The 27,456-nt window shown below is 57.5% G+C and overlaps 1 protein-coding gene and 1 non-coding gene across 6 annotated transcripts in view; both read right to left on the bottom strand.

Moving 5' to 3' along the window:
- Nucleotides 1–7,671: 7,671 nt before the first annotated feature.
- The window catches only part of CYTH1 (cytohesin 1), a 76,424-nt gene continuing 56,639 nt past the window's right edge, over nucleotides 7,672–27,456 (bottom strand). For 3 of the 5 annotated variants that reach the window (XM_032870480.1, XM_032870478.1, XM_032870481.1), the window contains exons 2-13: nucleotides 27,203–27,285; nucleotides 25,546–25,610; nucleotides 23,693–23,759; nucleotides 23,294–23,412; nucleotides 22,926–23,006; nucleotides 21,735–21,847; nucleotides 20,644–20,792; nucleotides 20,132–20,244; nucleotides 14,964–15,042; nucleotides 11,990–12,061; nucleotides 11,259–11,413; nucleotides 7,672–8,431 (exon numbers count right to left, since the gene is read on the bottom strand). In XM_032870480.1, coding sequence (XP_032726371.1) covers nucleotides 8,353–8,431; nucleotides 11,259–11,413; nucleotides 11,990–12,061; nucleotides 14,964–15,042; nucleotides 20,132–20,244; nucleotides 20,644–20,792; nucleotides 21,735–21,847; nucleotides 22,926–23,006; nucleotides 23,294–23,412; nucleotides 23,693–23,759; nucleotides 25,546–25,610; nucleotides 27,203–27,285 — 1,175 coding nt within the window. In that variant the 3' untranslated portion in view covers nucleotides 7,672–8,352. The remainder of the gene's footprint in view (nucleotides 8,432–11,258; nucleotides 11,414–11,989; nucleotides 12,062–14,963; nucleotides 15,043–20,131; nucleotides 20,245–20,643; nucleotides 20,793–21,734; nucleotides 21,848–22,925; nucleotides 23,007–23,293; nucleotides 23,413–23,692; nucleotides 23,760–25,545; nucleotides 25,611–27,202; nucleotides 27,286–27,456) is intronic. The other 2 variants (XM_032870477.1, XM_032870479.1) reach the window with 2 other exon arrangements.
- Nucleotides 18,691–18,794, bottom strand: LOC116875524. The gene has a single exon (XR_004384207.1). It is a non-coding gene; the product is annotated as a U6 spliceosomal RNA (small nuclear RNA).

The following is a 27,456-nucleotide window of genomic DNA, read 5'->3' as shown; positions in this document are numbered from 1 at the left end:
CATCCCGCTGCGCTCACGCGGCCCGATCCCAATCTCCTGGCTTACGGAATCAGGAGCTCACAGCTGCTCACACGGTCCCGGCTGGCATAAACCAACCTGCGGTTTGTTGTCCTGCATTCACTTATTCATCAGACGTGTCCCAAGGGCCCTTCCTGTGCCAGGCACAGTCTAGGAACTGAACCCAGAGATGACTTCAAAAGACACGATCCCCGCTGTCCCAGAGCTGATAAGCTAGTGTGACGGCTCCGAGGACCATATCACCACACCCCTCAGGAACGCAGGTGCAAACAATCCTTGACAAAATATTAACAATTGAGGGGGCACATGGGTGGCACGTTAAGCGTCTGCCTTCGGCTCAGGTCATGATCCCGGGGTCCTGGGATCAAGCCCTGTGTCAGACTCCCTGCTCAGCGGGAAGCCTGCTTGTCCCTCTGCCTCTGTCCGTCCCCACCCCCCACTCATGCTCTCTCTCTCTCTCGAATAAAAAAATAAAATCTTAAAATATCAACATACCGAATCCAGTAATGTATTCTTTTTTTTAATATATAGATTTTATTTATTTATTTGATAGACAGAGATCACAGGTAGGCAGAGAGGCAGGCAGAGAGAGAGGAGGAAGCAGGCTCCCCGCCGAGCAGAGAACCCGATGCAGGGCTCGATCCCAGGACCCTGAGACCATGACCCAAGCCGAAGGCAGAGGCTTAACCCACTGAGCCACCCAGGCGCCCCAGCCAGTAATGTAGTCTTAAAAACCCAATACCCAGTGGGTTTTACTCCAGGGACGCAAAGTTGATTGGCCACTAGAAATGTTACTCAGTGGAACCGCCATATTGATAGACGAAGAGAGAAAAACCACGCAAGCTACGGCATCTGTGCAGAAAAGCCACGGACGAAACACAACACTCGTCACAATTAAAACTCTCAGGAAACTAGGAAAACACATGAACACCTTTAATCTGAGGAAGAGCCTCTCTGAACATTCCGCGGCTGTCAGTCATCCCAACTAAGGATGAGGAACAGAATGCTTTGGTCCAAGATCAGGACCGGGTTAGAGGGCCTCCCTTCAGCCCTTACCTCATCCCACATATAAAATTAACTCGCAAGGGCTCAGACCTGCCTGTAAGAGTGAAACCTTCTCCGGGACGGGGGCTGGTCACCAGAGACCACAAGCCACGACCAGACGCTCGGGACTTCAGGGAGCGGAGGGGGCTGGAAACGGACCAGCGATCGACCCGGCCTGCGTGAGGAAGCCTCCATGAAATCCCAGGCACAGGGTTCGGGGAGCTTCCGGGCTACTGAACACACCCATGTACATGGGGAGGGTCACACACCCCACCTCCTTCCTGCCCTTGAGAACCCCCTGGAGCTCATCCTATGTATCTCCTCCTCTGGCTGCTCATCTGTGGCCTCTGTCATACCCTGTCCTCTAGCCCGCAAGCGTGCTTCCCTGAGTTCCGTGAGCCCCTCTAGCAGATTTATCAACCCGAGAAGGGGGATCGTGGGAACCCCCAGCAGGGAGCCCCATCAGACAGAAGCTGAGGGTTACCCGGGGACATGCTACTTGCATCTGCCGTGCGGGGCAGTCTCGTGGGATGGAGCCCTTGACCGGTGGGCTCTGTCTCCAGGGAGAGGGGGTCAGGACAGAGCCAAACTGTCTGACACGGAGGACTGCTTGGTGCGTGTGTGTCTGGGGCAGGGGCGGGTGGGGGGCGGGGACCCGGAAGTGTCAGAAGTGAAATGTTCTGTGTGGAGGTAGGAGGTGGAAAATTTTTTGGACACACTCTCCATAGAATATTCTCCCGTCCGTGGACATTTCCAGTCCCGAGCCTCGAGTCACAAGCTGAAGGTCAAGTCAGAAGCACTGGGAAGTTGAACAAGGTTAACACAGGTACCAGCAAATACCGACATTTGCCCGTGGGCACATCCCGTCTGCCCGGAGTCTGTGCTCACCTGTGAACGTACAAAGGCTGTTTGGGCTCTGCTCCTCGGGAACGGTTTGCCTCCGAGAAATGGGGCTGACTTGCGCTAACTGCTCACTGATATTTCAACCCGGGGTCAACGGGAAGTGCCCCCGTGTCCTCCGCACACGACCCTAACTTCCGTGTCGAGAGGCTCTCCAGACCCGGGGCCCACGGTGCACCTGCATCTCAGGCGGGTGCGTCCCCCACTCTCCACCGACACCCCGCGGGGCCCGCCGTGCGCCCCACGGCAGGCCGGAGCGCCATTGCCCAGGAGGCTTGGTGCCTGCTAAGGACTCACCGAAGGAGCTCGACCTTCTTCTGCGCCGACACCCCTCGGAAGAAGGCACGCAGAGCTCAGACACTTGGCGTCCGAGTCCCGGGGCGCCGCACGACCCTGTAGTGTTAGCAGCTGTTGACGAGCAAACGCCTGTCGGGTGTGGGTGGGCTTGGCTGACACGAGGCAGTGGCATCGAACCATGGCCTGGGGACGGGGACTGCCGTCTCAGGAGCTCTGAACTCCTCCAGGTTAATCCCGCGGACGGAAGCAGCCACAGGCCCAGCTAGTCTCGGACACATTTGTCGAGACTCACTTTGGCAATGCCTCCTCTCAAGGTCACGTCCAACGTCTCTCTGCCAACTGTGCTGGGGGTGGGGTTCTCCCAGGAAACGGGCAGAAGGCCCCGGAGAGCTTGCTTCCTCCAGCCCCTCTGCCTCCCCTGTCCTGTGAGGACACCGTGAGAAGCCGGAGGGCCTCCCCGAACGCTGGACTTCCCGGCCCTCGGGACCGGGAGGAAGACGTTTCTGTGGTTTCAGCCGCCCCGTCTGTGACTTTGCTACACTGGTCCGAGCAGACGAATATCGCACAGGGACCACACCCAGACGGAGCAGGCAAACTTGACTTGGCCTGAAACGCAGGGCTCCCGGGTTCCCGTCCCAGAAGGGCCCCTGGGGGTCACCCGCCGGCAGAGACCGGGGATGCTCACCCCGGAGCCTGCACGGGGCTCAGCACCGGGCACTCAGGGCTTTCTGTGTAATTTCCCAGAGATCATCTGTAGCTCGGGTTAGCTTTGCGGGGGGCCTGCGGCTCACAAACGACTAGACCTGCTTTCCTGGAGGTTCTCGGGTGGTGCAGACACACAGACTTTTTCCAGACGCGGTTTCCCTCTGCCCCAGTGAAGAGAGGACAGTTACGGCAGTGGGAGGGCTGATGTGTCCAGGTCGGCGCTCTCAGCAGGGAGAGGCAGCTCTACCCCACTCAGAGAGAGAAAGGTTTCAGCCTGATTCTCAGACGATGAGATAAGCAAGTCTGCAGACAGGTGAGGTCATGCCTCCGGGACCGGCGAGCTCAGGCGGCAAAGAGGGATGACGGAACGCCAGGTGCTCCTGCAGGAGCTGGGGCGCTGTCCTCACCGGTGGCGCCGCACCCCAAAATGTGTCCCCTGATGCTGTCGGGTCTGTGTGTCTGCTGACGGCAAGGCTGCCCTCCTGCGGCCCCATCGACACGGGGCGGCCTCGTTAGAGAGACGCCTGCTTTGTTTCCAAGAACCCCTCGGCGGACACCCGGCAAGCCGGGCGGAGGCACGCGGGTTCCGGGTACAGCGCCGAGCACGCCTGCAGCCAGCCGTCCAGCGAGGTGGGGGCTGAAGCCGCACGGGGGTGCCCCACGTCCGAGGCTGGGGTGGGCCCTGCCGGTGGCAGGCACCCAGGGCCAGCCCCGGGAGCAGAGGCCTGGCCCCGCGACAGCAGGGCAACCAAAGGACACGCTCCCCGGGAGAGCTGGGGGTTGCCAGCCCTGCGACACTGCCTGGTCTACGGATGTGAAAACACATCATTTTCATGACAGTTAGGAAACCCGTCATCCTAGCTCCCCATCGTCCACGCAAGAGAAGCCATTCTCTGGCAGGTGCCCAGTGGTTTTCGGAGGCTGCTGGCCCAACCACAGGGTTTCCTTCAAAATCTAGGAAGGCAGACGGGACAGGTTTTGACAAGGAGACGATTGCTCCCAGGGTAATTTGGAAAAGGATTATTCTGCCCTGTCAGATCATCTCAGGAAGATGAACCCATAGCGGGAAGAGCTGGACGGTCGGGTCTAAGTTCCCAGGCTGCCCATCTTGTCCTGTGAGAGGCCGACCTGTTCCTGCAGACCACCAAATGCCACATCTTTCCCCAGAACATCACCCGGGACCCCACCAGTACCATCTACTCCATGGTACGCTGTTCTACTCTCCTTTAAGAAGAATCACATGGAGGCCCCTGGGTGGCTCAGTCGTTAAGCCTCTGCCTTTGGCTCAGGTCATGATCCCGGGGTCCTGGGATCGAGCCCCGCTTCGGGCTCCCTGCTCTGTGGGAAGCCTGCTTCTCCCTCACCCACTCCCCCTGCTTATGTTCCCTCTCTGTGAAATAAGTAAAATCTTAAAAAAAAAAAAAAAAAAAAAAAAGAGGAAGAAGAATCCCCAAGATCCCACAACTCCTAAGAACACAAAAGCTAGTGTGTAGCAGGCTCAGTACTGGACCCAAGATCTTCGCATTTTTTTTGAAGTTTTTGTTCTTATTTTATTCATAAATTTCCTTTTCAAAAAAAGGAAAACAAGTTGATAAATTCAGATTTATATTATAGTAATAATAGAATAAGGGAGGGGGGTGCCCGGGTGGCTCAGTCGGTTAAGCATCTCACTCTTGATTTCGACTCAGGTCACCTTCTCCGGGTTGTAAGACCGAGTCCCATGTTGGGCTCCGTGCTGGGCATGGACCCTGCTTAAGATCCTCGGTCTCCCTCTCCCTCTGGCTTCCCCCCACTCCCCTTGCTTGTGTCCTCTCTCACTCAAGATAAAGGGTCAGAGTGTGATTAAAAGGGAACGTACAGGCTACAGACTGTAGGATTCCAGCGGCGTGATGTGCTGGGAGAGGCGGAGCTAGGGGACAGCAGGAAGTCCGGGAGGAAGCAGGAAGCAGGGAGGGAGGGAGGGACAGGAGTGGCACACGATGTTTGGGGCAGGACACTGTAATGACGCATACAGGTGATCGTGTCTGTCTAGAGGCCTCGAGCGAACGCGCCAAGTGACCCGGGCACACCCTGTGGACTCCGGGTGCTGCTGTCTGTGTGGACGCAGCAGTCGTGGCACATGGGCCCTCCGACCAGGACGCCGACGGGAGGGGAGGCCGTGCAGATCGCGGCAGGAGGCAAACGGGAAATCTCTGTACCTTCCCTTCGACAGCACTGTCATCCCCAAAACTGCTCTAAACAATGAAATCTACTTATAAAAGCATCAGTACGAAGCAGGGCAAGTACAGAGCAGGACTGAGTCACAGGCCCTTCTGCCTCTGACTCTGGGCTTCCTGGCAGCCAAGATGAAGAGTGCAACACAAGGGCTCCCAGAGTGGCAGTCAGACCCTCCCCCGAATCCCACAGGCGAAAGCAAGCCCAGCGAAGGGTCCTGGTGGCTTTTCAGAGAGAGGCCAGCAGCACACTCCGGCCCTGGTGGCTTCAGACACGGGTCATGGGGGACTGGACTGGACCTTGGAATTGGGATGTTTTCACTGCACTGGAAGGGTTTTGGGTCCCGTCTCGTGCTGTCCTGGAGGCTGTGGCCCTTGGAGACACAGGCCTAGGGGATGGACAGTCTCGGGTAAGACCAGCCAGTGCCAGAGAAGCCTGTCCAGCAGGGTCCTGGGGCAGGCTCTAAGTTCACCCAGCTCTCTGAACCTTCGGTCTGTGTGTGTAGGACCAAGCACCCCTCCTTCCCTGCACTGGGGCACGAGCCTGGAGAAGGGCTCCCGTGGACTCGGCCTGGGCGGAGACAGACCCCTGTGCAATTGAAATTCAGTGATTTTGGGAAACGCAGCAAGCTGTACAATAGAGCATTCCTTTCCAAACAGATGAGAAAATCAGTGTAGGGCCCCCGGGGTGCCGGTAGGGAGCACGGGGTGAGGGTCTAGAAGCTCCCTGGTGGTGGGATGCCTGGGCCAGGATCGCAGGGAGCAGGCAGATGGGAGGGCTCCCGGGGCAAGAGGGGGCCGGGGGGCAGCCGGGCAGAGACAGCCCGCCCGTTTGCGCTCTGCAGGAACGCAGTGAGGATGGGGAGGGAGGGCTGGGCTGTGGGCTGGCGGTCCAGATCGATGGGAAAGGGCAGTGCTGGCCCACAGCACACGAAGGACGCTGGCTTCTGAGATGCCGTTCGCAGGGGCAGATTTCAGAAAGCTACGTGCTCCGGACACCTGCCGAATCAAGGAGGCCTGCAGGAGGCAACGCCGATGGCCACGCGACCCACGCCGGCAAGCCGCAAGGATGGGAGCTCGCTGCTGCTTCAGGGCCGGGCCCGGCCTCGTCCATCGCCCCGTGGTCAGGCCGTGCACCCTGCCTTCAAGGGCGAGCGCACTCAACTCCTCGCGGGCTCCCCTGGAGACGGACTTGCCGAAATCCCGTGGGGGAAGGCACCTCCCTGGAGCTCAGCGCAGCCGGAGTTTGCCGCTCCGCTCCTCTCCGCACGGCCCAGGGCAGCTGCTGGTCCCCGCGTCTCCTCAGAGGAAGACAGAGCCGCTCCCCGCGGATGTCCCCGCGCCCGCAGGACAGGCTGGGCTGCTAGCCGCCAGGCAGGACCGTCCTGCTCCCAGGCCGCCGCCGAGGAAAGAGGCCACAGAGCGCGGGGGTGCGGGGGCAGATCCGGACTTTATTTGCTGCGGCTCCTTGGCGCCGGTTTACAACGCAAAAAAACCAGAGGAACGAAAACAACTGGAATAATAATTATAATTTTTTTTAAAACCCTGTCAACAACTTTCAGTCATTTCTTTATATTTTATATTTTGACAAAACTTTTTTTAAACAAATACAAAATAATCTAAAAGGAGAGAAACTATACACGGATATTTACAGTCAGGTAAATAGACTAACACTGATCTGGTGCCCCTGGGGCTGTGTGGGAACCAGGGCAAGGGCGCGGCCGGCGGCGGGGCAGGCGGGCCGGGACACCCTCCGGTCCCCTTATGAGCTCCGGCACGAGTACGGCTGCAGCCGCTCTAGGGAGGGCCTGTAAGAGGGGGTCCCGAGAGTCCCCCCGCCAGCACCCCCAATCACGCCCCTTCACAAAGGCCACGTCCCGAGAGACCCGCCTGCCCTCACGGAGCCGGAGGAGCCGGGGTCCCGCTGCCCAAGGAGACCAGCAGCTCTTCGCCTTCCTCCAAGAGGCGGTGTGTGCGCTGCCTGGTCCCGGGGGACGCAGTGGCACTGGGATGGCCTGAGCCGGCCCCTGCCGGGCCTGCACCAGCGCCGGCCTGGACAAGTGGCGGGAGCGGCCCCAAGAGTCCCTGAGAGGACGGCAGGAGGACGCTGCGTTTCGTGGCTCCCTCCACACCGTAAGTTAGGCCGTCGGGGGAGGAAGGTCGCGAGCCAGGCCTCGTCCCCCTCGCGCTCCGTCTGCCCCCGCTGGGCAGATGAAGGCCCCCTCCCCTTTAGTGCCCCCCACCCCCAAGTGGTGACAGTAGTCCAGGTCAGGGCCAGAGTTGAGGCAGAAAAAGCTGAAGACCTAAGGTGGTCAGGTAAGACCTGCTCCTTCCTCTAAAACGAGGACCGTAGCTCTGGGGGAGGAGGAGGAGGAGACAGGCCTCGGGGACCGCCTTCCTCACAGTTTTGGCTACTGGGTGCTTAGCTCGAGGGAAAATGCTGACTTGGCATCTTGAAGCCCCACGAGAAGGAGCTCGCGAAGAGGAGAAACGGGAAAGCCCAGCGGTTCTCTCCCCCCAGCGTCCCCAGCACCCGGGACGGAGAAGCACCAGCCCCACCGCTGGCCCCCGGGGCCCGGCCTCACCCGTGTCCACCGCCCTCGACCTCCGGCTGCCGAGAAGCCGGCTCCCGCCAGCGGCTACCGGGGGCTCCCACCACGGCCCAGGCAGAACGCCTCTGACCGCTCGACTTTAGCTTTTTCTCTCTTTAAAAAACAAAAATATATCTTTATAGTACGTGGCTTCTCTTCCATCCCACTTCTCTCTGAACATAGAATAATATACCGACAACGTGTGTTCACGGCGCAGGGCGGAAGGCCGCTCCACAGGGAAATAACCGAGAGGTAAACAGTTGGCTTCGAGCTCTGCCGTCACACCTGCCAGCGGGAGACTTGCAAGGAGGTGACGTGCTGACTGGGGCCCCGTTCTTTGGAGAGAGAAAGGCTCCCAACCCCACGCCTGATGGGCGTCAGATCCCCCTCCCCCTGCAAACTCCTCCCCTTCTCCCACTTAAAAACAAATGGCAAAGCTGAAGCCAGTCTCTAGGAACTCAGGGTGATGCCCAGCAGGGGACAGCCCTGTCCAGCAGTCCACCCCCCCACGTCCGTGGGGGTGATGGGAGGAAGAACCTGGGGCCTCGCACGCCTCGCACGCCGGCGCCGCTCGTTGGGCAGACTCAGTGTCTCTTCGTGGAGGAGACCTTCTTCTTCCGCGCTGCCAGCATCTCGTAGAAAGGGTCCCTGCTGATGGCTGCTCTGGACACACAGAGGGGAGAAAACGGAACAGACTGAGGAACAGGGCCGGGAGACCACCCCGGGCAGGCGCTTGCCAGCGGCCCTTGTGTCCCCTGCCACCTGACTGCCAAGGCCACGTCAGCGGCATCAACCTTCAGCATGTCCGTGCGTGACTTCCGGGACAAGCTTTGAGACCCATGGTACGTGCAACAAGGTCACTCTGGACTGTTCACTGCCCGTTTCCACCTAATGGTGGGCTTCGGCTTCGGAACACAGTACTACACACTCTTACCAGACGCCAGCCCAGAAAGACAGTGTGCTACTTCAGTCCACAACGACAGCGAGCACCACATAATCGTGGCCCACGGCGGCCTGACACGTGCCACTCTGATGGCTGCCACAGTCGGAGCCAGGCAACTTCCGAGTCCCAGATGCACCAGCCCGATAACTAAGACCGTCCACACGGTCACGGTGCCTCGGGGTGCGGCTGGCCAGGCCTGCTCTGCATCCACAGCCTGGCAGGGAGGGAGCCTGGGTGTGCCCTGGCACTGGCCCGGAGACCCCACCACATGACAATGACAGCAGGACCACCCCCGTGCACCTGTCCTTCCCAACCGTCCAGCACGTGGTGCCGTGAGTCCCGCTGACCACAGGCTCCACGCCTGACCAGGTAAATGACAGGCCTGGCAAACAGACTGTGGCCTATCACCAGGGGTGACGTGTCCCCGACAAGGGTCTCCACAGCTCCCCGGGGCAGCTAGAACCGACAGTCCCTGGCACGTGTCCCAGGGGACCTTGCCACAAAGGCCTCAGTTTCAGTGTCGAGAGCCAAGGACGCGGAGGTGCCGCTTGCCACACGGCGGTCAGGGGTGCGTCTTGCTGGGTCGCGAGGCTCAGGCTGAAGACAGGCGCCGCCTCCATCACTCCAGACGGGTCACCCGCCTTGCTGCGCCTCAGCGCCTCATCTGTGAAACGGGGACGGCCATGCTTTGCGGGCCGCACTGACGGGCAAGGCGCTGGTGCCCCGAGCGCACAAACACGGTGTGCGAATCCCGCCCCGGGCCCCGGCAGGACTGAGCCAGCCCCAGGGCACGGCGCACACCTGCACTGAAGACGGGACGATTCCAAACGCAACTCTCCAGGACGCTTGGTGGCTCTGGCTGCAGGAGTCAGACCCCGTGACGGACAGAACACAGTCGCAGACAAACCACGTAACAGCGCGCGGGGGCAGCCGTCACCACCCCATGCCGCTGCGGTGAGACCCGGTGGGGCCCAGACTGTAACCAGCGCACACAGGCGCCTAATGCCGCTTGGCCAGCTATCGCAACGCCAGCTGGTCACCCAACCCGAGAACTTATATCCCTTCCTTCGAACCACACACTAAAGATACACTTCACAAGGACACAGGAGTTAAGTGTTTTTTTAAAAAATGCACCGTGAAAACGAAGCGCAGGACCCGTGACGGAGGGTCACCTGCCGGCTGATACGCCCCGGGCACGGCCACTCCTCTGCCCAGACCTCGGCTCACGGCCCTAACGTTTTCATTTAAATTCATTAGTTACCACACGATGTGGTACAGGTTTCCAAGCACAACAGAGCGAGTCAGCACGTCCACATGTCGCCCGTGGCCCATCACGCATGCGGGCTCTGCAGTCTCATCGCTGGTACTGACTCCGGGACACTGGGCTGCCTCGTCTACGGGTGAGGGTCAGAGAGCTCGCATCGAGGAGGGGAGCTGCCGGGGTCACCCCACGACCCCGCCTCACCCCAAAACGTCCCAGCAGTTATCCCCATCCCACCGAAGGGGCAGGAGGGGTGCCCGTCTCTGGGGAGGCCCAGGGTCTGGCAGGAGGCCAGGCAGGTGCCTGCATCGGAGGGAACTCAGGACTGGGCAGCCTGACCCCGGCCCATCTCTTCAGGCCAGGACTTCTAAGCAGACCGCCAGGAGCCCCCCACGCGTCCTTCTTCAGTGTCCCGTCTGCTGTTTAACCCTGGCCAGACCCTGCAGCGGCTTCAGCAGCGATACCAAAACACACCCCAAACTCGAGCGCTCCCCCTCAGGAGCAGGCTGTGGCCGCGGCAGGAGCATGACCGTCCTGGGGAGTGGGGGGTCCGCAGGGCCTCGGGTCACCCAGTCAGGGTGGCCTCCTGGCCTCCGGGGAAGTCACACACTCTCAGAACAAACTGCCACCAAGACAAGCAGCCACGCCACGCCCACGGGGTGCGACAGCCACGTGGACAGGCTTCGTGGAAGTCCCAGGGAGGGAGAGGACAGCTGTAGCCCGTCATCACCCTCACGCTGTGCAGCTCAGCCGAGCCCTGTGTGTCGCAGCTCTGTCTATACCCAAGGAAGCCTAAGAACCCTCCTCCCCCCACTCTCAGACCCTCAGCCTCCCCACGGACAGTGGTCAAGGGTGGGGGGTCTATTCCGTGACCCCAGAGCGTGGCCATGGGACTCTGGGTAGCTTCCTCACCTGTCAGTGGGACAAGTCTCCCCGGAAATGATAAAACATTAGGACTGCTGTCTCCACGGAGCTGCCGCCCCGGCCGTGACGCCTGCCTCCCAAGACGCGGGCCGACCAAGTGAACAGACGGCTCCGCTGCCTAGAAAGGACCCACGAAGGCCACCGCGGGAAGCCCAGACCCAGGCGCGCTCGCGAACGTGCTGCGCAGCCACACGTGTAGGCCCACTGGAGAGCAGTCCGGAAGCCCGGTCAGACGCTGCCCCAAGGCTCTCCCTCGCGGGCCCTGGAGCGGGGCAGGGGCGCACGCAGCGGCCGGAGCGGTACGTGTGCGAGCCGGCAGCGCCCGTCGGGGGGAGCACACCCACGCCGCGCAGGTCACCTACTTGATGCATTTGATCCACTCCTCCTTCTCCTCCGGCGTCGGGGCCGAGATTCGGTACACGGTGTGGTTCCCTTCCACCACCCGCCCGTCAGCCTCCGTCTTGCAGGCTTTGATGACTTGGTCCTTATTGTCGGGGATGTAAAGCTCAAAGCAGTTCTGGGAATCACAGGAGAGGACGGGGTGTCAGAGATCCGAGGCAGCTGCTGACCAAGAACAAAGCGCGCGTCTCCCTGCCGAAGGCTCCCGCTCTGCCCTCCACAGAGCGGGGCACACGTTTCCTGCGAGAGCCTCGCGGCGGCGAACGGAGCACGAGGGGGTGTGTCACCAGCCTCCTCAGCAAACACAGCAGCCTCGCGTCCGTCCGCTCCCACACACCGAGAACGCGCGCTCTCTGGAGCCCGCCCTGGCGCGCCCCAAACGGGAGGGTGTCTGTAAGGCGTCCGGAGGTCCTAACTCGAGCGGCCCAGCCGGAGTGCCTGCTGCCGCCTTGTAAGGAGGGACAATTCCATCCCCCGCGGGACTGTCCACACGTGACACTGAAGCACGTGGAAAGAACAAAGAGGTCACGCACAGCCTCATCTCTGGCTTGAACACTAACGAGAATTTTAAAGTCAGACCAAAGTAGAGGGATAACACTACTTTCAGTTTCAAGTAAATCTTGGCAATTTCTGTCTTTTTCAAAGAACTGCTACCCCACTCCCTTCTGTCCTCTCCCGTATCCCCGATACTTACTGGTTTTTTGGAGTCCTCTACCTCCCGGATACTCAGATTCTCTAAAGGGATGATCCCACGGGGCTCCTTGTCCTGGAGAACAGTTGCAGACAGAACGACGTCACTGCCGGGTCAGGGGCACGCAGCCCATCGCATCCCTCACCCACACGTCACCCGGGCCTTCCGCTCTTCTCCCTGAGCCCACACATCGGCGCCAGGGCCCACACCCTATGTTCTAAAATCCGAAGAGGGCCAGGGAGCGTCTGGATACACGAATCCCTGTGGCCAGGGGCCTCTGCAAGGAGAACTCCCAGGGGAGACTCAGCAAGTGTCCCGAAAGACAGCATGTGTCCCGGAAGAGCCTGGGGAGGCCCTCAAGCAAGGAGCACGCCCGCCTCGCTCACCCAGAAAACCCCCTGGCCTCTCTGCCTGGATCCCGTGTGCATCTCTTCAGCCTCTGGCCCGGGGCCGGCAACCCCAGAAAGCCCCGGGCTCGGGCCAGATGCCCTGCTCCGTGCCAGCAGAGCCCGGGAGGGTGGTGTGTGTGACCTCACGACCTCCTGCCCTGCTGTCCCCCTCGCCAGACAGGAGGCTCTTCAACAAGAACCTGCCTTCCTGACCGCTCCAAGTAGGGGCAGCTCCACTCCTGTCCGCAACAGAACAGCTTTGCCAGGCCCTCTCCCCCCCCCCCCCCCCCCCCCCCGAGTGTCCCATGTCAGTGAAGGTCGCCGGAGGCACAGACTTTACACCTACCCCCGGGACATCCCGCCACCTGCCAGCCCAAGGTCATTCCAAGGTCATGGCGTAGCTGGGCTAAGCCTTGGCACTGAGCTCCCTACGACAAACGTTCCCCGTGGCCCTGCGCTCTCTCCATCCGCAGACGCAGGTCCCTCTTCCTTTTCGGGGAACAGCCCCGTCATCAATGGCATCTCTGAACACGCAGGTGCTGGGACGCAGTACTGGGACCATCTTTCTCTGTCCTGCACAACTGCTTACCTCTCCCCTAATTGTTCACAGACTTGGCTTTTCCAGATACGATCTCTGTGACGGCCTCAAACCTTTCCTCTGTGACGGTGATTTTAGTCCTGGGTCACCTGTTCACTCCTTATAGTTTTTACTTATTACGTAACCGTCCGTCAGGTACAGTCTACACATCACGGTGTGTCTGGCCCCTTCCAGGATCTCAGGACAGAGCAGGGAGCGGAGGCCAGGGCCATCTCAGACACTCGCCACGCCCTGGCTCTCTGCTGGGACCGCAGACGTCCGCGTGGGGGTGGGCGGGCTGCTCGCAGGCGCGCTCCCTGTGGACGGCTCTCCCACCGAGTGCACAGTCCGGAGCCCCACGGCCACTGCGGGGAGTGAGGCCCGCTTCCTCACGCACCCGTTTCACCAGCTCCTACCCAGCAGCGGGCTTTACTGCTCACCGATCAGAAGAGGGAGAAAATCCTACTCCGTTTGCGTCTCCCAGACTCAGGGCAACAGGGAGGTGGTGGGGCTCTGTGAGGAAGGGCCCCTCCACTCAGGGCCCCAAGCCACAGCCTCTGTCCCTGCTCTCAGTCGCTGCGCTGCACTAGGCGGAGGTCACTCTGCCTTCCCCGGCTGCCACCCCGCACTTCCTGACCCCAGATTTCCCGCACTGTGTCAGGAGATTTTGAGTGGAAGCTCGGCCACCGTCTCAACTGGGAGGCCCCTGCGTCTGCAGACACACATCCTCTGATGTCTGTGGCCTGACACAATGCTGGCCGCTGCTGAAAGGGGAGTGGGACTCGGGCGATGCCCCCGCAGTCCGCACCGTGAAGAACCACGGCATTCTGGACTCTCACGCATCACCCCGGGCCCGCTCCAGAACTCAGGGCACACTGCGTAGACGCCAGTGTTTTGTTCCATTTTACTCCAAAGAATAGTGAAAAAAAATCCCAAAGAGGCTAGGATGCCACTATCCAGATGTCTTTGAGAAAAAAGGCAAACTACGGGCCAGGCGTGGGAGGGGGGTATAGAAAGGAAGGTGCTCTGGGGTGAAAAAGAGAAAATCACTGACTGGCACAACAGGCAGCCCTTGAGGGCAAGTGACGCCCTCTCAGGCCAATCCCCACTCCCTGCATGAGAAGCTCCGTTCGCACGGCGTCGGCATGGAGGACGGCCGCCTCACCCAGGCCCGTGCCAGGGTCCTGGTTCCTCCCAAACTCGCATCCGGGGCTTCCACTTAGCACACAAGTCCCACCGTGCTCTACACGTGTCAGACACGACTTTTCCAGATCTCCATGATCCCGCGGGATCCATGACCTTTACTCAGTGAAGACCTATGTCAGGACACAAGCCCCCCGCGGCCGAGCAGGACGGACACGTGGGAGGGGATCGAGGGACAGCTGGGTGGCCAGTGTGAGCCCGGCCGGCCAGGCATGCTGGGCACTGCACCAGAGGGAGCGCCGATAAACATCTTATTTTCTCAGTTTCATTCTCACCATGTCTTACTACGAAAAAGACTTACACGTATCTATCTGCATCACGATTCCGTCCCCTCTAAAAACCCACAGAACTTCCATGGACGAAGAAAACTTCAGACTCCAGGTAATTCCCGACTTCTCCCGCTTCATTTCACTTCCTCCTCCTCTATTACATCTTTCCCTCCTGGGCTGCTTCTCCCGAATCTGGAAAACCTGAATTCTCCACGCAGTGATTTTCATCCCCCTTTCAAGGGGCCACAGATTCCTTCTTGGCACCTGACCGCGTTCCCAGTTTCTAGCCCGGCTCTCAGCCCCATCCTAATGCCGTGTGCGACGCAGGACCTCTGCCTTCTCCAGCCCCGGTCCAGAGCTAGAGGTGGGTCCCCACCATCCTCAGGGCCCCCGACTCTGGGGGCTGTCCCAGCTCTTCCTCTTTACCTCAGGTCTCCTGCCAGCCCTCCCCAGGGCCACCCCTAACCACACCTGACTGGAGTCGTGCAACAAAGAGGCCTGGCCCACCCCCAGTCCGTGGTGGACCAGCAGATGCTCACCGTCGTATATTCAAAGTAGTAAAGGCAGTTGTCGGTCAGAATAAACCAGCGTCTTTTCCAAGTCTTGACTCTGCCACCTGCAGAGCAAATAGAGGTGCACGTCGGACAGGAGCCAACCGGCCCGTACAGGCTCCGTAACACGGAGCCCTCGGAGAGCACGAGGGAACAGGAAGCAAGGGGCAGGGCACCCAGAGGACACGGAGACCATGGCAAGATTTACATCAGTAACAAGACACAGAGCCAAAACAGAAGCACCTTTCACAGAGTGAAAGTCTGTGGGAACAGGCAGAGCAAGCAAGTCAGGTGGCGCCTGGAGATGAGCTCAGGAGAGTGGGATGAGAGCATGGCGTAGGGGAGGGCCCCGGGCGAGGACACGCGGTGCACGTCTGGCCAGGCTGGAGCAGCGCCAGCGGGAGCGTCGAGTGGTGGAAATGGGCCCATGGAGGACAAAGAGGGGAGCGGGTCAGCCCCAGTCCCAGCTACACTGTGAGGGCGCCCAGCCCAGGGCACAGACGTACGCAGGGGTTCAGATGTGTTAACCCTTTACAATCAAATCTAGAGTTTTCCTGGAATGTGGAACCCAAACTCCTGGGGTTTCACCCTCTACCCTACCTTGCTGAGTATAGTGCACTTCTGTATGGCTTTCAGGCCCTGGGTCAGTATCCTACAAATGACATCTCCCCAGAGTCCTGGAGGAGACAAGGCGGAGTTCCCGGATCGGGGAGGAACCCACTAGTGAGTGGGAGAAGCGCTCAGGAGCCTTTCCAAGCCCAAACTTCTCACCTGAAGCGCTGACCACTGAGCTAGGGGACGGGCCCGCAGGCCAAGAGAGCACGGACAGTGGGGCCGTGAGCGCCAAAGGGCCTCTCCGTCCTCCCTAACGTCTCCGTGAAACAGCAGCGCTGGGGCCGAGAAGCTATGCTCACGCTGGGGAGGGAGGCTCGGTGGCGGCCTGTTTCAGTGAAGCTGCCTCCCGCTCCCCTCGCGGCCATGAGCCGGACCTCGTCTTGGTCTGCTTATGTCGGGCAAGGGGCAGCTTTCTGAATGCGAACCACACAGAAGTCACGCAAAGGCCTTCCTGTGTTTCGATGCGCACGCCACTGTGTGCACCTCTTACTGCCTCGACAGACTACGCTCTTCTCGCTAAGACTTAACCTCCAGAGAACATCACTTCTCCAATCTTCGCAAAGACAGGCCCACGGGCTGCGGAGCTGGTATGACCTTAGTCATGCTTTCGCCCCTGTCCCTCAGCACAGGCAGCTGAGCTGAGAGCAGGGGCGTGCTGCCACGTGCTCACACCGGGTCTTCTGACGGGACGTGACGGCTGGAGCGCCACACAGAACATTACGGGGAGGCACACCCAGCCCCGGTCCCGGCATCGAGCAGAAAGCCTGCTGGACTTCTCCGTCCCTTTCTCGGCTCTGTGTGGGGCCTGAAGCGTCAGGGAGGTTACGTGATCGATCGTGAACTGCACAGACCCAGGGTACGGAGGCCTTCGCCGCTGGCCCGCACGCACTGCCTGCCTGCCGGGGCCCTGTGCGAGGGCCGGCCCCCCCGCCAGCAGCGATCTGCCAGTTGATGTGAGCAGGAGCCTCTGGTCCCTAAGGCCCTGGGCATGAATTCAGGAAAAAACCACAGATGGAAGTATGACATGCATGTGGCAAATGGGAAAGGCTGGGCAGGATCAAAACAGATGAGGAAGAAAAAGAAGACAAGGAATCTATTTAGAACGGGAACTGATATGTTATAAAAAGGGACACCCCGCCCCCACTTCAGAGCCTGAGAAATCAGCTCTTCTACCTCTCCGACCTTCATCCCCACGCAGGGCTCCGTACACTGGACACCTCAACCCATGCTGACTCCCATGCACTCCCCCGCAGGACCACCCGGGGGCCCTCGGGGCTTAGGAGGTCATGGAGGAGGGGTCAGATGCGACAAAGAAGGTGGAAGGAAATCTAGGAGGAAAAGCAAAGCTGGAAAGATCCCCTCCCTGATTACAAAAGCTGGATGATGTCCCCTGGCAACCGGCTGCGTTACCGAGACCTCTGCTGTGAGAGACATCACGGTGGCCCGGGGGGAGCATTTCCATGTGGAAGGAAACAGACATGAAACAAGCAGACAGACCAATGCGCGCACCTAGGACAGTCCCTGTGGAACTCACAGGACCTCTCCCACCCCCGAGGCGAAGGCCAGGCGTCGGCTTCCCTAGCGCTGACGAGTCCCCAAAGTGCTAAGGACAGTTCTCTCTGCGTGCGGCTCTCCGGGCAGGTAGTGCTGGAGCACACGCCTGAGGGGCTCGTCCTCCAGGAACACAAGCCCAAACCAGCAAATGGAGAGGAGAGAGCAACAACATAACTAAGAGGCCAATTTTGGGTTTTTACCAATATTCACTGGAAGAGAGGAGGGAGAAAAACACAACGGAACATGAAATACGGAGCTCAGGTTTAAGGCCCTCCCTAACACCTAGGACTTCTGGGGTGGGCTTTTGGTCTTTATCTTTCTTTTCCCCCCAAACTTGGCATCCTTTGAGTTTAGGAGATGCCACTTCCCTGTCCCATGCAAAGGCAAATGTCCCAAGCTGTCTCACTTGCTTCCTGTTCTGGCGGCTTTCTGATCACGGCCTATCAGAAGCACGGGGTGCCGGAAGCCAAACCTTCCCTCTCTTCCTCCTCTTCCGAAATCACTGTAATTCACAGGTGTGGTCAATTTGAACGCGACACATACAGAGTATGCCTGGCCAACGTTTCCAAGAGAAAATGCAGTGAATGCTTTCTCTGCTTTTAGAAACCCACTTAGTATGTTTCCTTGCACTACCGCATTCAGTAAGTTTAAATTACTCCGCGGCCTGGTGCCTAGCCGTCTAATGCACTCTGCACTAGCCCTAAAAGGGAAAACACGAACCCCTGATCCTGGCCAGTTCCCTAGGGACTGTACAGTAAGTTAGAAGCAGCAGTAACACTACCACCAGCAATTAAAAAACAAAATAACCAAAAATAACAAAATAAGGAAACGCTGTAGCAAGTACAGTGGCCTTGGCAGAGCGAGCGAGCAGGCTGGGGGGTTACATACCTCCTGGAGTTTGGGGCAAGGAAAAGGAGAGCCAAAATCATGGAAACATACAAATGAGGGAGAAAAGAAAATTAAAACAAAGAAATTAAACCAAACTCCTTAATCTTAAAGTGCAATGTATTAGTCATTCCCATCTGCCCCAGGGGAGCCAAACATAAAATCACTAAGCGGGCAAACGCCACTGCTGGCACATGAACGGGGAAGCCTGTTTCACCTGCCACATGCCGCCCAGGGAGGGCGGGCTCTGCAGCACTCCCGGAAGCCTGGCCCCGAAGATGCGGCAGAGCTGGGCTCACAAAGCTAAGGTTTATTAGTCTATCCGGAATCCAGAGCTAAGAGAGGAAAATGGGGGGGAAATTTAATGTCTTCCTGCAGATGGCTGTCACTTTTTAAGGTGTGTGTAGGAATGCACACACATATTCCCATGAATGCATACGTACATATGTGTGCACACAGAATACACACTCTTACACGGACACACACACACAGCTGCAGAGGCCAGAAGCCTGCCTTCTGCAGCACGTGGGTACACAGGGGTGATCCTAAGTGGCTACGATGAAAACACGGTAGAACGAGTTAGGGGTTTAGGGGAACTTTAGAAAAGGCAATGCAATGACCTAAAAGTCAGTCCCACATTTTGTTAATTTTTTTTCCTTTTAAAAATATGGGATGCCTCATGAATGTACATGTCATCCTGGCACAAGAGCCAAGATCATCTCTGCACTGGTCTAATTTTAGCATCTGGGCTGTCAAAGCTAACACTCAGCATTAGCATTTAAACAAATTTCACTGGAGGAGAAGTAAATCCAAGCTTGGATGTACTTTTTAAATTTCTAGTCGTTTTCCTTTTAGCTCCATCCACTTGGCAGGAAAAGTGCAGGGCAAGATGGCTGTCTCTGAGGTTAGCAACTGTTTTCAAGGATTCTATTGGCTTAAAGACCTGAGAAATGTTGACCAACTCAAGAGGGGAGTCAAACCTCCAACTGGGAAGTGGTGCTTTAAGGAGAATTTATGAAGGAGTCCTTATAGGGAAACACGAGGACTTGGGATACGCTTTTTAAAGGACATACATCCTACTGCTACCTGAACTTATTTAAAAAGACTCCATTTCAGCACTTCCCAGAGGTGTCAGTCATCGCCAAGAGAGCAGTGACTTCTAACTGCACCAGGGCTGGCAGCTGAAACGGTAGCGGGCGGTGACCCCCATGAGCACCCCGGGTGATGAGGGAACCCAGGCATCAAAAGGCCAAGGCCGAAGAAAACAGAGGACCGTATCCTCTCAGGGCCAAAAAAAAGTGCCGATGATGGCCAGGGGTTCTCCTGGTGCTCTGGAACAATTACTGAAATAACCACACGTGGGCACAAACGTCATGAAAACCCTACTTTTCCTTTCGGTCACTCTCTCACTCTAGGCATGACTGAAGTCTAAGCACATAAGCTCACTTTTGGCCAAGGGAAGAGGAACACTTTTTAAAAATCTTTCTAAATGAGCAGAATCGTGGAAGTGGCTGATCTGGGTTGGCAGGGAGGTTTCGGGGGGTGGGGGACCGCTGCCCGGGGACGAGTGAGAGCGCCGAGGGTCGCGGTGCAGCCAGGGGCTGGGGTTTGCCATGCACGCTGCCTGTGGGGAGCCGGATGCAGAGGTGGTGATGACGCGCTGGGTGGGGTGGGGGGGAGAGGCGGGAGCGCCAGCTACGAGCCTGTGTGATGGGAAGTAGAGAGATGGACATGGCTGGCCACCCTCCCGGGGACCAAGAGGGCAAAGAAAGGAAAAGGACCAGGTTCTCCAGGGATTGGCTTGACACAAAACCCGGCCAATCGATTCCAGGGTAAACACGTGGCGTGCAAACCCACGGGAGCACATTGGTGCAGGGTGAGTCCGCGCCCAGCGGTAGCCCTATGTCCCGCGGGGGCACTGACCGCATGCTCCTTTCCGGAGGCGGGTCTCGTTAAATACCAGGAGTTCACACCTCCATCTTGCCGCAGCGCCTCCTGTAACCTCCCCCCACCTCCTTGCAGCACGTGCATGTGCACGAGCATGCACACACCCTTTCTCTCAGTTTCTGTGCCAGGAGCCCCGACCCAGAGCGCGCTACTCACCGAGTTTCAATAGCCAGCCTTCCCGGTCTGGGTTGAAGAAAGTGTGAGTGAGGTCATTCCCATCATCCTCTGGGATTTTAAAAGGCTCGTTTTTTATGCTCTCATACAGATTCTGGGATAAAAGATGACACTGCCTGTCTCTGGTTCTACAAACATCTCTGCGCCCTCCCCCTTCCTCTTGTTCATTCATTGAGCGTGGGTTATGTGCCGTGCCTTTGTCGGGCACCGAGAACAGAAGAACATGGCAAGTTCTGCCTTCAGGCCGCTCGCAGACACAAAATAAATAAGGTGCCTGATGGATAATTAAGAAAGAAAAGAAAGCAGCCTAACTTGCACTCGCGCTTTCAGTTTCAAACTTCTAAACCCCTTCCCCCTCCCGATTCCCTCGCTCGCCTCACGACCCATTTCGTGCTGGGATTCACAGTTAAATGAGTTTTATGAGCAGACCCTCGGCAGAGCACCGGTCTCTCCCGTCCCAAGTTCACCGTCTCTGGGCTTAGAGTGTGCTCACCCGGAGCAGCTCCTCGGGCAGGTCTCCCCCGTCGTTGATGCCACGGTTCATGGCGATGAACCTCTCCACGGTGGGCTTATCTTTGACGTTGGGGTTGTGCAGGCTGGTGTTCAACATGATGATGGCAAACGAGAGGACGTAACAAGTATCTAAAGAGAAAAGCAGCAAGAGGATCAGAAACACCCCCCGGAAGGACCACAAACGTCCAACGCAATCAAGACCAACGGCCACGCTGTCAGAGGAGGAGACGACCGCACGCGCCTGACGCCGTCTAACAGAAATCATACACCGCGACCCGAAAACAGCCAGGCACCGAGAAGTGCGTCAAGCATCCAAGACTGAAAACGGATTATTTTTTAGATTGCAAAAGGAGACCACAGATGCCGCACCGCAATCTGAAAAACAACACGATGTATAAAAAAGAAAATACAAAATCCTATGACGCCACTGCCCGGCAACAACTTATTCTGCTTTTATTATTACACAAGTGGGCCCAGTGCGGCGTATCACCAGTGGGGCTCACGGATGCCCCCTCTTAGCAAGACTGGAATCAAAACAGAGACAGCTTTGAATCCTGCTTTCCTGCCGCCCTTGTTAGCATTTTCCCCATGTCAATAAAACCTCTTTTCAAGCGCGTACTTTTTATGTTCTTAGTTCTTGCACGAAACTGAAGGATGGCAGACCCGCGGAGAGCCGCGCTTCCGGTGCACACTTGCTCGAGAACATTACACGCCACCCTGCGCCCAGCCCCACAGACGCGCTCCCCACCGGTCACGGCCGGTTACAGTGTCCCCGCACTTTGACGCTGTACTTATCAAACTTGCAGTTACAAAGTAAGCGGGCCACAGAGACGCAGAACACGATTTTTAATAGGTGCACATTGCCTGCCTCTCAGCTACTACGACGTCCATTCCCACCCCTCACTCCTACTCCCTGGCCTTCTGGATCACTCCCGACTCTGCTACGCCAGCCACCGTTTAAATCAATGTTCTCGGCATGAACCCAGGTCCTATTGTTTTGGAAACTACCTAGTGCCAGGAAAGACGCCCGCAGGAGGCGCTGACCAGTGGCGGGGCCTGCGGCCACCCTACCTGTGGACTGGAACACGCCGTGGTTGCACTGGCAGTAGCGCTGTGCGAAAGCCTCCATCATCCGGTCGATCTTCTGGGCCTCTCCCGGTAGCCGGAAGCTCCACAGGAACTGCCTGAGTGGGGAGGACGGGCGTGTCGCTGGGCGGGGGATCGGGGACACCACTCCCTTCTCCGGGAACGGGGGCAGCATTTCCCATGGGTTTTAGTACAAAGGGGTGAAAGGGGACCCACTGGGCCGGGGCTTCTGCTCCTGCAGCTCTGAGCAGGTGCGAGCTTACAGTTCTACACCACGGTTCTCTTAGTCAAAGGTACAGTATTGAAGAAAATGTGAAAAATTAAGATTTTCCTATATAAGAGAATGGCTCTCCTCAGACCAACACACAAGACTGAGACAAAAATAATGCTCAGGCTAATGAGTGCCCATCTCCAGAAAATAAGATGAGGCAGTGGAAAGAGAAGATTTTCTAGCAGCGCTTTCACAGCTGATCCCCTTAAGTCCAAGAGAGACCCGTGACCAACAGGTCTCAGCGTGCATCACTCTCATCTATCCAAACAGCAACACGGCAGCTGATGCTGTCGACACCCCAGGCAGCGAGGTCACCGAAGGGCGGTGTCTCAGATTTTGTAAAAAAATGGGGGCACCCGGAGGGTTCAGTCGGCATCTTGGTTTTGGCTCATAAGCTGGAGCCCACTTAGGGCTGCACACCCATCGTGGAGTCTGCTTGGGATTCTCACCCCCTCTCCCTCAACACTCCCCAGCCTTTGCATGTGTGCGTGTGTGTGCACATGTGTGCACTCTCTCAAGTAAATCTTTAAAAAAAACACAATAAAAATGAAAATTTACTCTCTTTCTAAGATGAAGTGAACAGCTACTGACTTCCTATTCTAGGGCAGGGGATTCAAGCGTTTTCTACACTGAAAATTGGAAAAAATTTCAAACTATAATCATTCACCAACTTCCCAGTGAAATTTCCCAAATGAAAGACATGAGGAGGAGTTGTGCAGAATTTGCCTTCAGTGCGTGCTGTGATTCTGTTCTCTTTAACCAAACAATCCTCTCGGCCATGGGTTCTTCGGGATGTCCGAGAGAGCCCTCGAAACATCCTTCCATGAAAACGCCACACAGGACAGACACGGCATCGGAGACCTGCCCCGCCCACCTTCCAGAGCGCCCTCCCCAAACGCACTCACCGTAGCGCCTGGACGAGGTTGAGGTCAGTGAACTCATGCAACTCCACAAACGCGTGAAGAACCTGGATATTAAACTCGTCTCTAACAGGAAAAATAAAAGACGGGGGCGGGGAGTGGAAGTCAGACCCCGAGCCTGAGAACCCGCATTGTCCAGCCCCAGCCAGGCACTTCCCACGCTGAGTCCAGTGGTCCCGCGGGCTCCACACACAGCAAGGAAGAGGCCCACATCCCTCTGTCCCGCGCCTCCAGAACACCAGCCACTGTGCCCCAGAACTCAGCAGCCTCAGGACAGAACTCCCCCTGCGGACTTGAGCATGCCGGAGTTCCTGACCAGCCCACTCTGCCCCCGGCATCTGGCGAGGCCTCACCTCTCCCCCAGGTAGTCGCCGATGGCGGTCTTGTTGAGCCCCTCCCCTTTGTACAAGAACTGGGCGATGTCCTCACAAGTGTTCTTCAGCAGGTCATTCTCTATTAAGAACTGGATCCCCTAGAAGAGACAAGGATGCCAATGACACTCGCCCCGGAAACCTCCGGAACAGAGGGAAAGGGCAGGGGAAGAACGGGTGTCAGTGCTCCGCACACGCAGGAAGGATCAACGGACACGAAGGGTCAGGGGAGCCCGAGCTGAGGAACCGGGGCTGAGGACGTGAGGAGGGGTCGTGTGCTCTATGGAAGGGCAGGAAGCCGTGACGGACGGCGCCGGGCTCTGAGAGCCGCAGCGACCCCATCGTGGAGCCCGAGGACACCGGCGGAACCCTCTCACTCACCTTTTTAGGGTCCATGTTAAATTTCTTCCTGCCCATGGCTACCTGTTTGTTCCTCTGCATGTTTTTCCTGTAAAACAACCCCAGAGCCAACGTTAGTCCTCCGGCCATCGAGAGGCTTGGAAAGTCGAATGTCAATGCACCCACAGACTTTTTGGGGGTCTGGAAAGCGCTATCAGGAGAGCACGGGCGTACGAAGGTCTATGTGCGGAAGGTCAGCTGAAATCCTGACCCCAGCCCCATGTCCATTTGTTCCTTCTATGCTAAGGCTTTTCTTTCAACGTGATTTTTCAAAAAAATCTTTATCGAGCTATCATGTACGTATCACACAATATACGCATCTTACGTGTACATCTGAACAATTTCTAGTAAGCTGACAAAAGCTGTGCGGCCCTCACCATGACCGGGTGTAGAACACTCTACCACGCAGCGAGGCTGTGCCGCGTGAGCGAACGGCCCTGTGCCCGCTGGCCGGCTCGCCCGCGGCTGCAGCTGGGGCCAGGCGAAGCGACGGTGTCTTAAGCGCTGCGGCAGGAGCCTTGCCCCAGGTTCACTTTCACCTCCCGCCAGTGACCACCTAGGCACTCCGCCGCCAGCCACGGCACAGGGCATGCGGCACAGGACGAGAAGGGGCCACACCGCTCGCCGACGCCAGGGACCCCAGGCCCACTCTTCACTCTGGGCATCTCCTGTCACGGACTGGCACTGTTCTCTGCACATTCTGGCCACCAGTCCTCTTTCAGACACACCACAGCAAACGTTTCTCCTTGTCTGTGGCTCATCTGTTCCTTTTCATGGCATCTTTAAGAGCATAAGTTTTAAATTTTGATAGGCTCCAATGTATCCACTGCTTTAAAGCTACAATTTTGTAAAATGTGAAGTTAAGAAAGCTATCATCCGGGGCACCTGGGTGGCTCTGTGGGTTAAGCCTCTGCCTTCGGCTCAGGTTGTGATCTCAGGGTCCTGGGATCGAGACCCGCATGGGGCTCCCTGCTCAGCGGAAAGCCTGCTTCCCCCGCCCCCCCGCCTGCCTCTCTGCCTACTTGTGATCTCTGTCTGTCAAATAAATAAATAAAATCTTAAAAAAAGAAAGAAAGAAAGAAAGCTATCATCCCAAACTGACAGCACGGAGCCCGGAAGTGAAGACTGGGGGTTCTTGGGAGACCCACGCTTCACTCGTCTCTAATGGCACCGCCTGCACACAGTTGAAATAACAACCCCAACGGTCTTAGAAAGCCAGACAGGGGACTTAGGCTTAGAAAAATACAGACATGTAATGAGTTAGAGACAGCCCAGTTAGTGCATTAAGCACTTAGAAAACGGTCTGGGAAGCCCGTTCAAAACTAAACTCTGGAGGTCGCTGACGCGTCGTGCCGTCACCCTGCAAACAGCCCTCGTCGGGTTGCAGTAGGATACCCACGTCCATGCTCTGCTCCCAAGCGTCAGGGAGGCACGAGCGAGCCCCCTGGGGCACCCACACACAGCTGGGCGCTCCAACCTTTGGAAACGGTGCGAGTGGCATTAAGCTTTTCCTGGGCTCAAAGAAAAGCACAAACTCTAAATGCAAACACAGTGGACAGCAGAGGGAAGGAACACCAGTTCACAGAGTCCCTTAAGGGCTATTGAGGGTTTGGGGGCCTTTGGAGTTCTCTGGCTCAGTGTCTGCCATGATGTGAAAGGCTGTCACCTGTCAGAGCCCCTGCACTGAACAGGGGGAACAGAAAACATGGGGACGCATGCTCCTGCCGGGGACCGAAGATAGAAAGTGCACCCTCCCTTACGTAGGCCACAAGCACAGGCCGGGTGCTCGCTGAGGCTGTGGCCACAGCACCTGGTGGCCGGCTGGACAGACTCACCTTTCTTCTGTGGACCCGAGGTTTTCAATTTCATTAGCTACCTCTGCTATCTCATCCTTGAGCCTCTACAAAACAGACAGGTCAGAATTAGCAGGAGGGGCCAATGCCCGTGAGAAGAGCCCCTCTAACAGCTCACATAACTCTCCAACCACAAACAAGACAAAATAAGCCAAAATGAAATAAAATAAGACAAATCAGGGGAAAAAAATCTTTAACATTTGGAAAATCCATCTATTCGACAACTACGTGTTGAGCTCCTACCCGACGGTACACACTCCAGGGAACGGGCAGGTGGAAGAGGCCACTCCTCGCCTCCGGGAGTTCACCGTCTAGGGAAGCTTATCGTCACAGACGCTGCGTAAAATACGTACTTCTGCCCTGAAAGGCAGCGGCCTCCAGACAGTCTATGAGATCTGCGGCCACCACGCGACTGTGTCTGCAGACTCAGGACGAAGGGGCCCCACGCCCAGCCTGTCGGGCCAGCGGCGCTGGGGCCGGGCTAACACTGCCGCCCAGCGGCGGGCCACGGGAATGTCCACCCGAGCTCCCGCCTCTCCGCCCCCGCCCCCTTTCACGGGTAACACAACACAGACCCTCGGAATGGACAGTCCCAGCGAAGGCGGCTTCGAGGGAAGAACTGCTAAGACTTCTGAGGAAAAGTGAGTTGGGGGAAACCGGAGGGGAGACCCATGAGAGACTGTGGACTCTGAAAAACAATCTGAGGGTTTTGAAGGGGCGGGGAGTGGGAGGTTGGGGGAGCCTGGTGGAGGGTGTTATGGAGGGCACGGACTGCATGGAGCACTGGGTGTGGTGCATAAACGATGAATTCTAGTACACTGAAGAGTAATTTAAAAAATTAATAATTAAAAAAAGAAAGACTTCCAAGCATTTACCAGTGAAACAGGAATCAAAGAATTAATGCAAATGATCAAATTCTACTGAAGTCAACACCGGAGCAAGTCTTTCCTTCGCACACTCTGCAGCTCTGGGGTTCCAGGGCATGTCCCCTCCCTCCCCTTCCCGCCCCCGAAAGCCAAAGGCTTTGCCAAGAATTCTACAAGAATAACATCTACTGCCCCAACGGCTAAAATAACCCAACCAACGGCTTCTATGACTTACGTCCTACAAAGCTTCACAGTTACGCAAAGGATCTTAGAAAATGGATGAACCGTGCTTGCGGCTGAAGCACGTCACGGGGCGCAGGGCCTCGTTTAACCCTGACAGCAGCCTACCCACGGGTGCTTTCGTGCCCATCTCACAGCGGAAGAAACTGAAGTTCAAAGAATCCTTTCATCTGAGATCGCTCGTCCAGGAAGAGGCAGCGCCAGGACGGGACGTGGGTCTAGCTTAGCCCGAAGTCCATGTTCCAAGCACCCGAGCCCTCACCCCTGCCCCCCTCGGCAGTTAGAAGCCCACGTGGGAGTCAGGGGGCCTAGGCTCCCCTGGTTCTGGCAACCGAGCAGGCGGGTGAGGCTGCACAAACCACCTAAGCCAGGCCTCCCTCTTCTCACCGGGAAAACCAAGGTGGTTGTCGGTCACCACGCTCTGCTCAGCGCTGAGGCAGGGAGGGGGGCTGGTGTCAACTCGAAGATGTCATGAGGAGACCTTTGTAAAGGACACCTGTCACACCACACGCGTCCCCGCCGTGACCTCCTACCTGAATGTCGGCCAGCAGCTCCTGCTTTCTCCGCCGGATGTTCTCCAGTTCCTGGCGCTCCTCTGCGGTCAGGTCACTGGGAACTACAAGAAAGGAGGGAAATGTTACTAGGAAAGCTTTATCTCACCAAAAATAAACAGACTCCGGACACCACAAAAGGACAAGGACGCCACGGAAGAAACCAGAAGCCCGTTTTGGAAATGGGGACAGCTCTGGCTCCCATTCTCCCTCAGCTTCCCCGAAGGAAGACAGCA

The sequence above is a fragment of the Lontra canadensis genome, unplaced genomic scaffold, assembly GCF_010015895.1.
Source record: "Lontra canadensis isolate GAN:19392208 unplaced genomic scaffold, GSC_riverotter_1.0 scaffold41, whole genome shotgun sequence".
Taxonomy (NCBI): domain Eukaryota; kingdom Metazoa; phylum Chordata; class Mammalia; order Carnivora; family Mustelidae; genus Lontra; species Lontra canadensis.
This window is presented reverse-complemented; position numbering and strand designations above follow the sequence as displayed.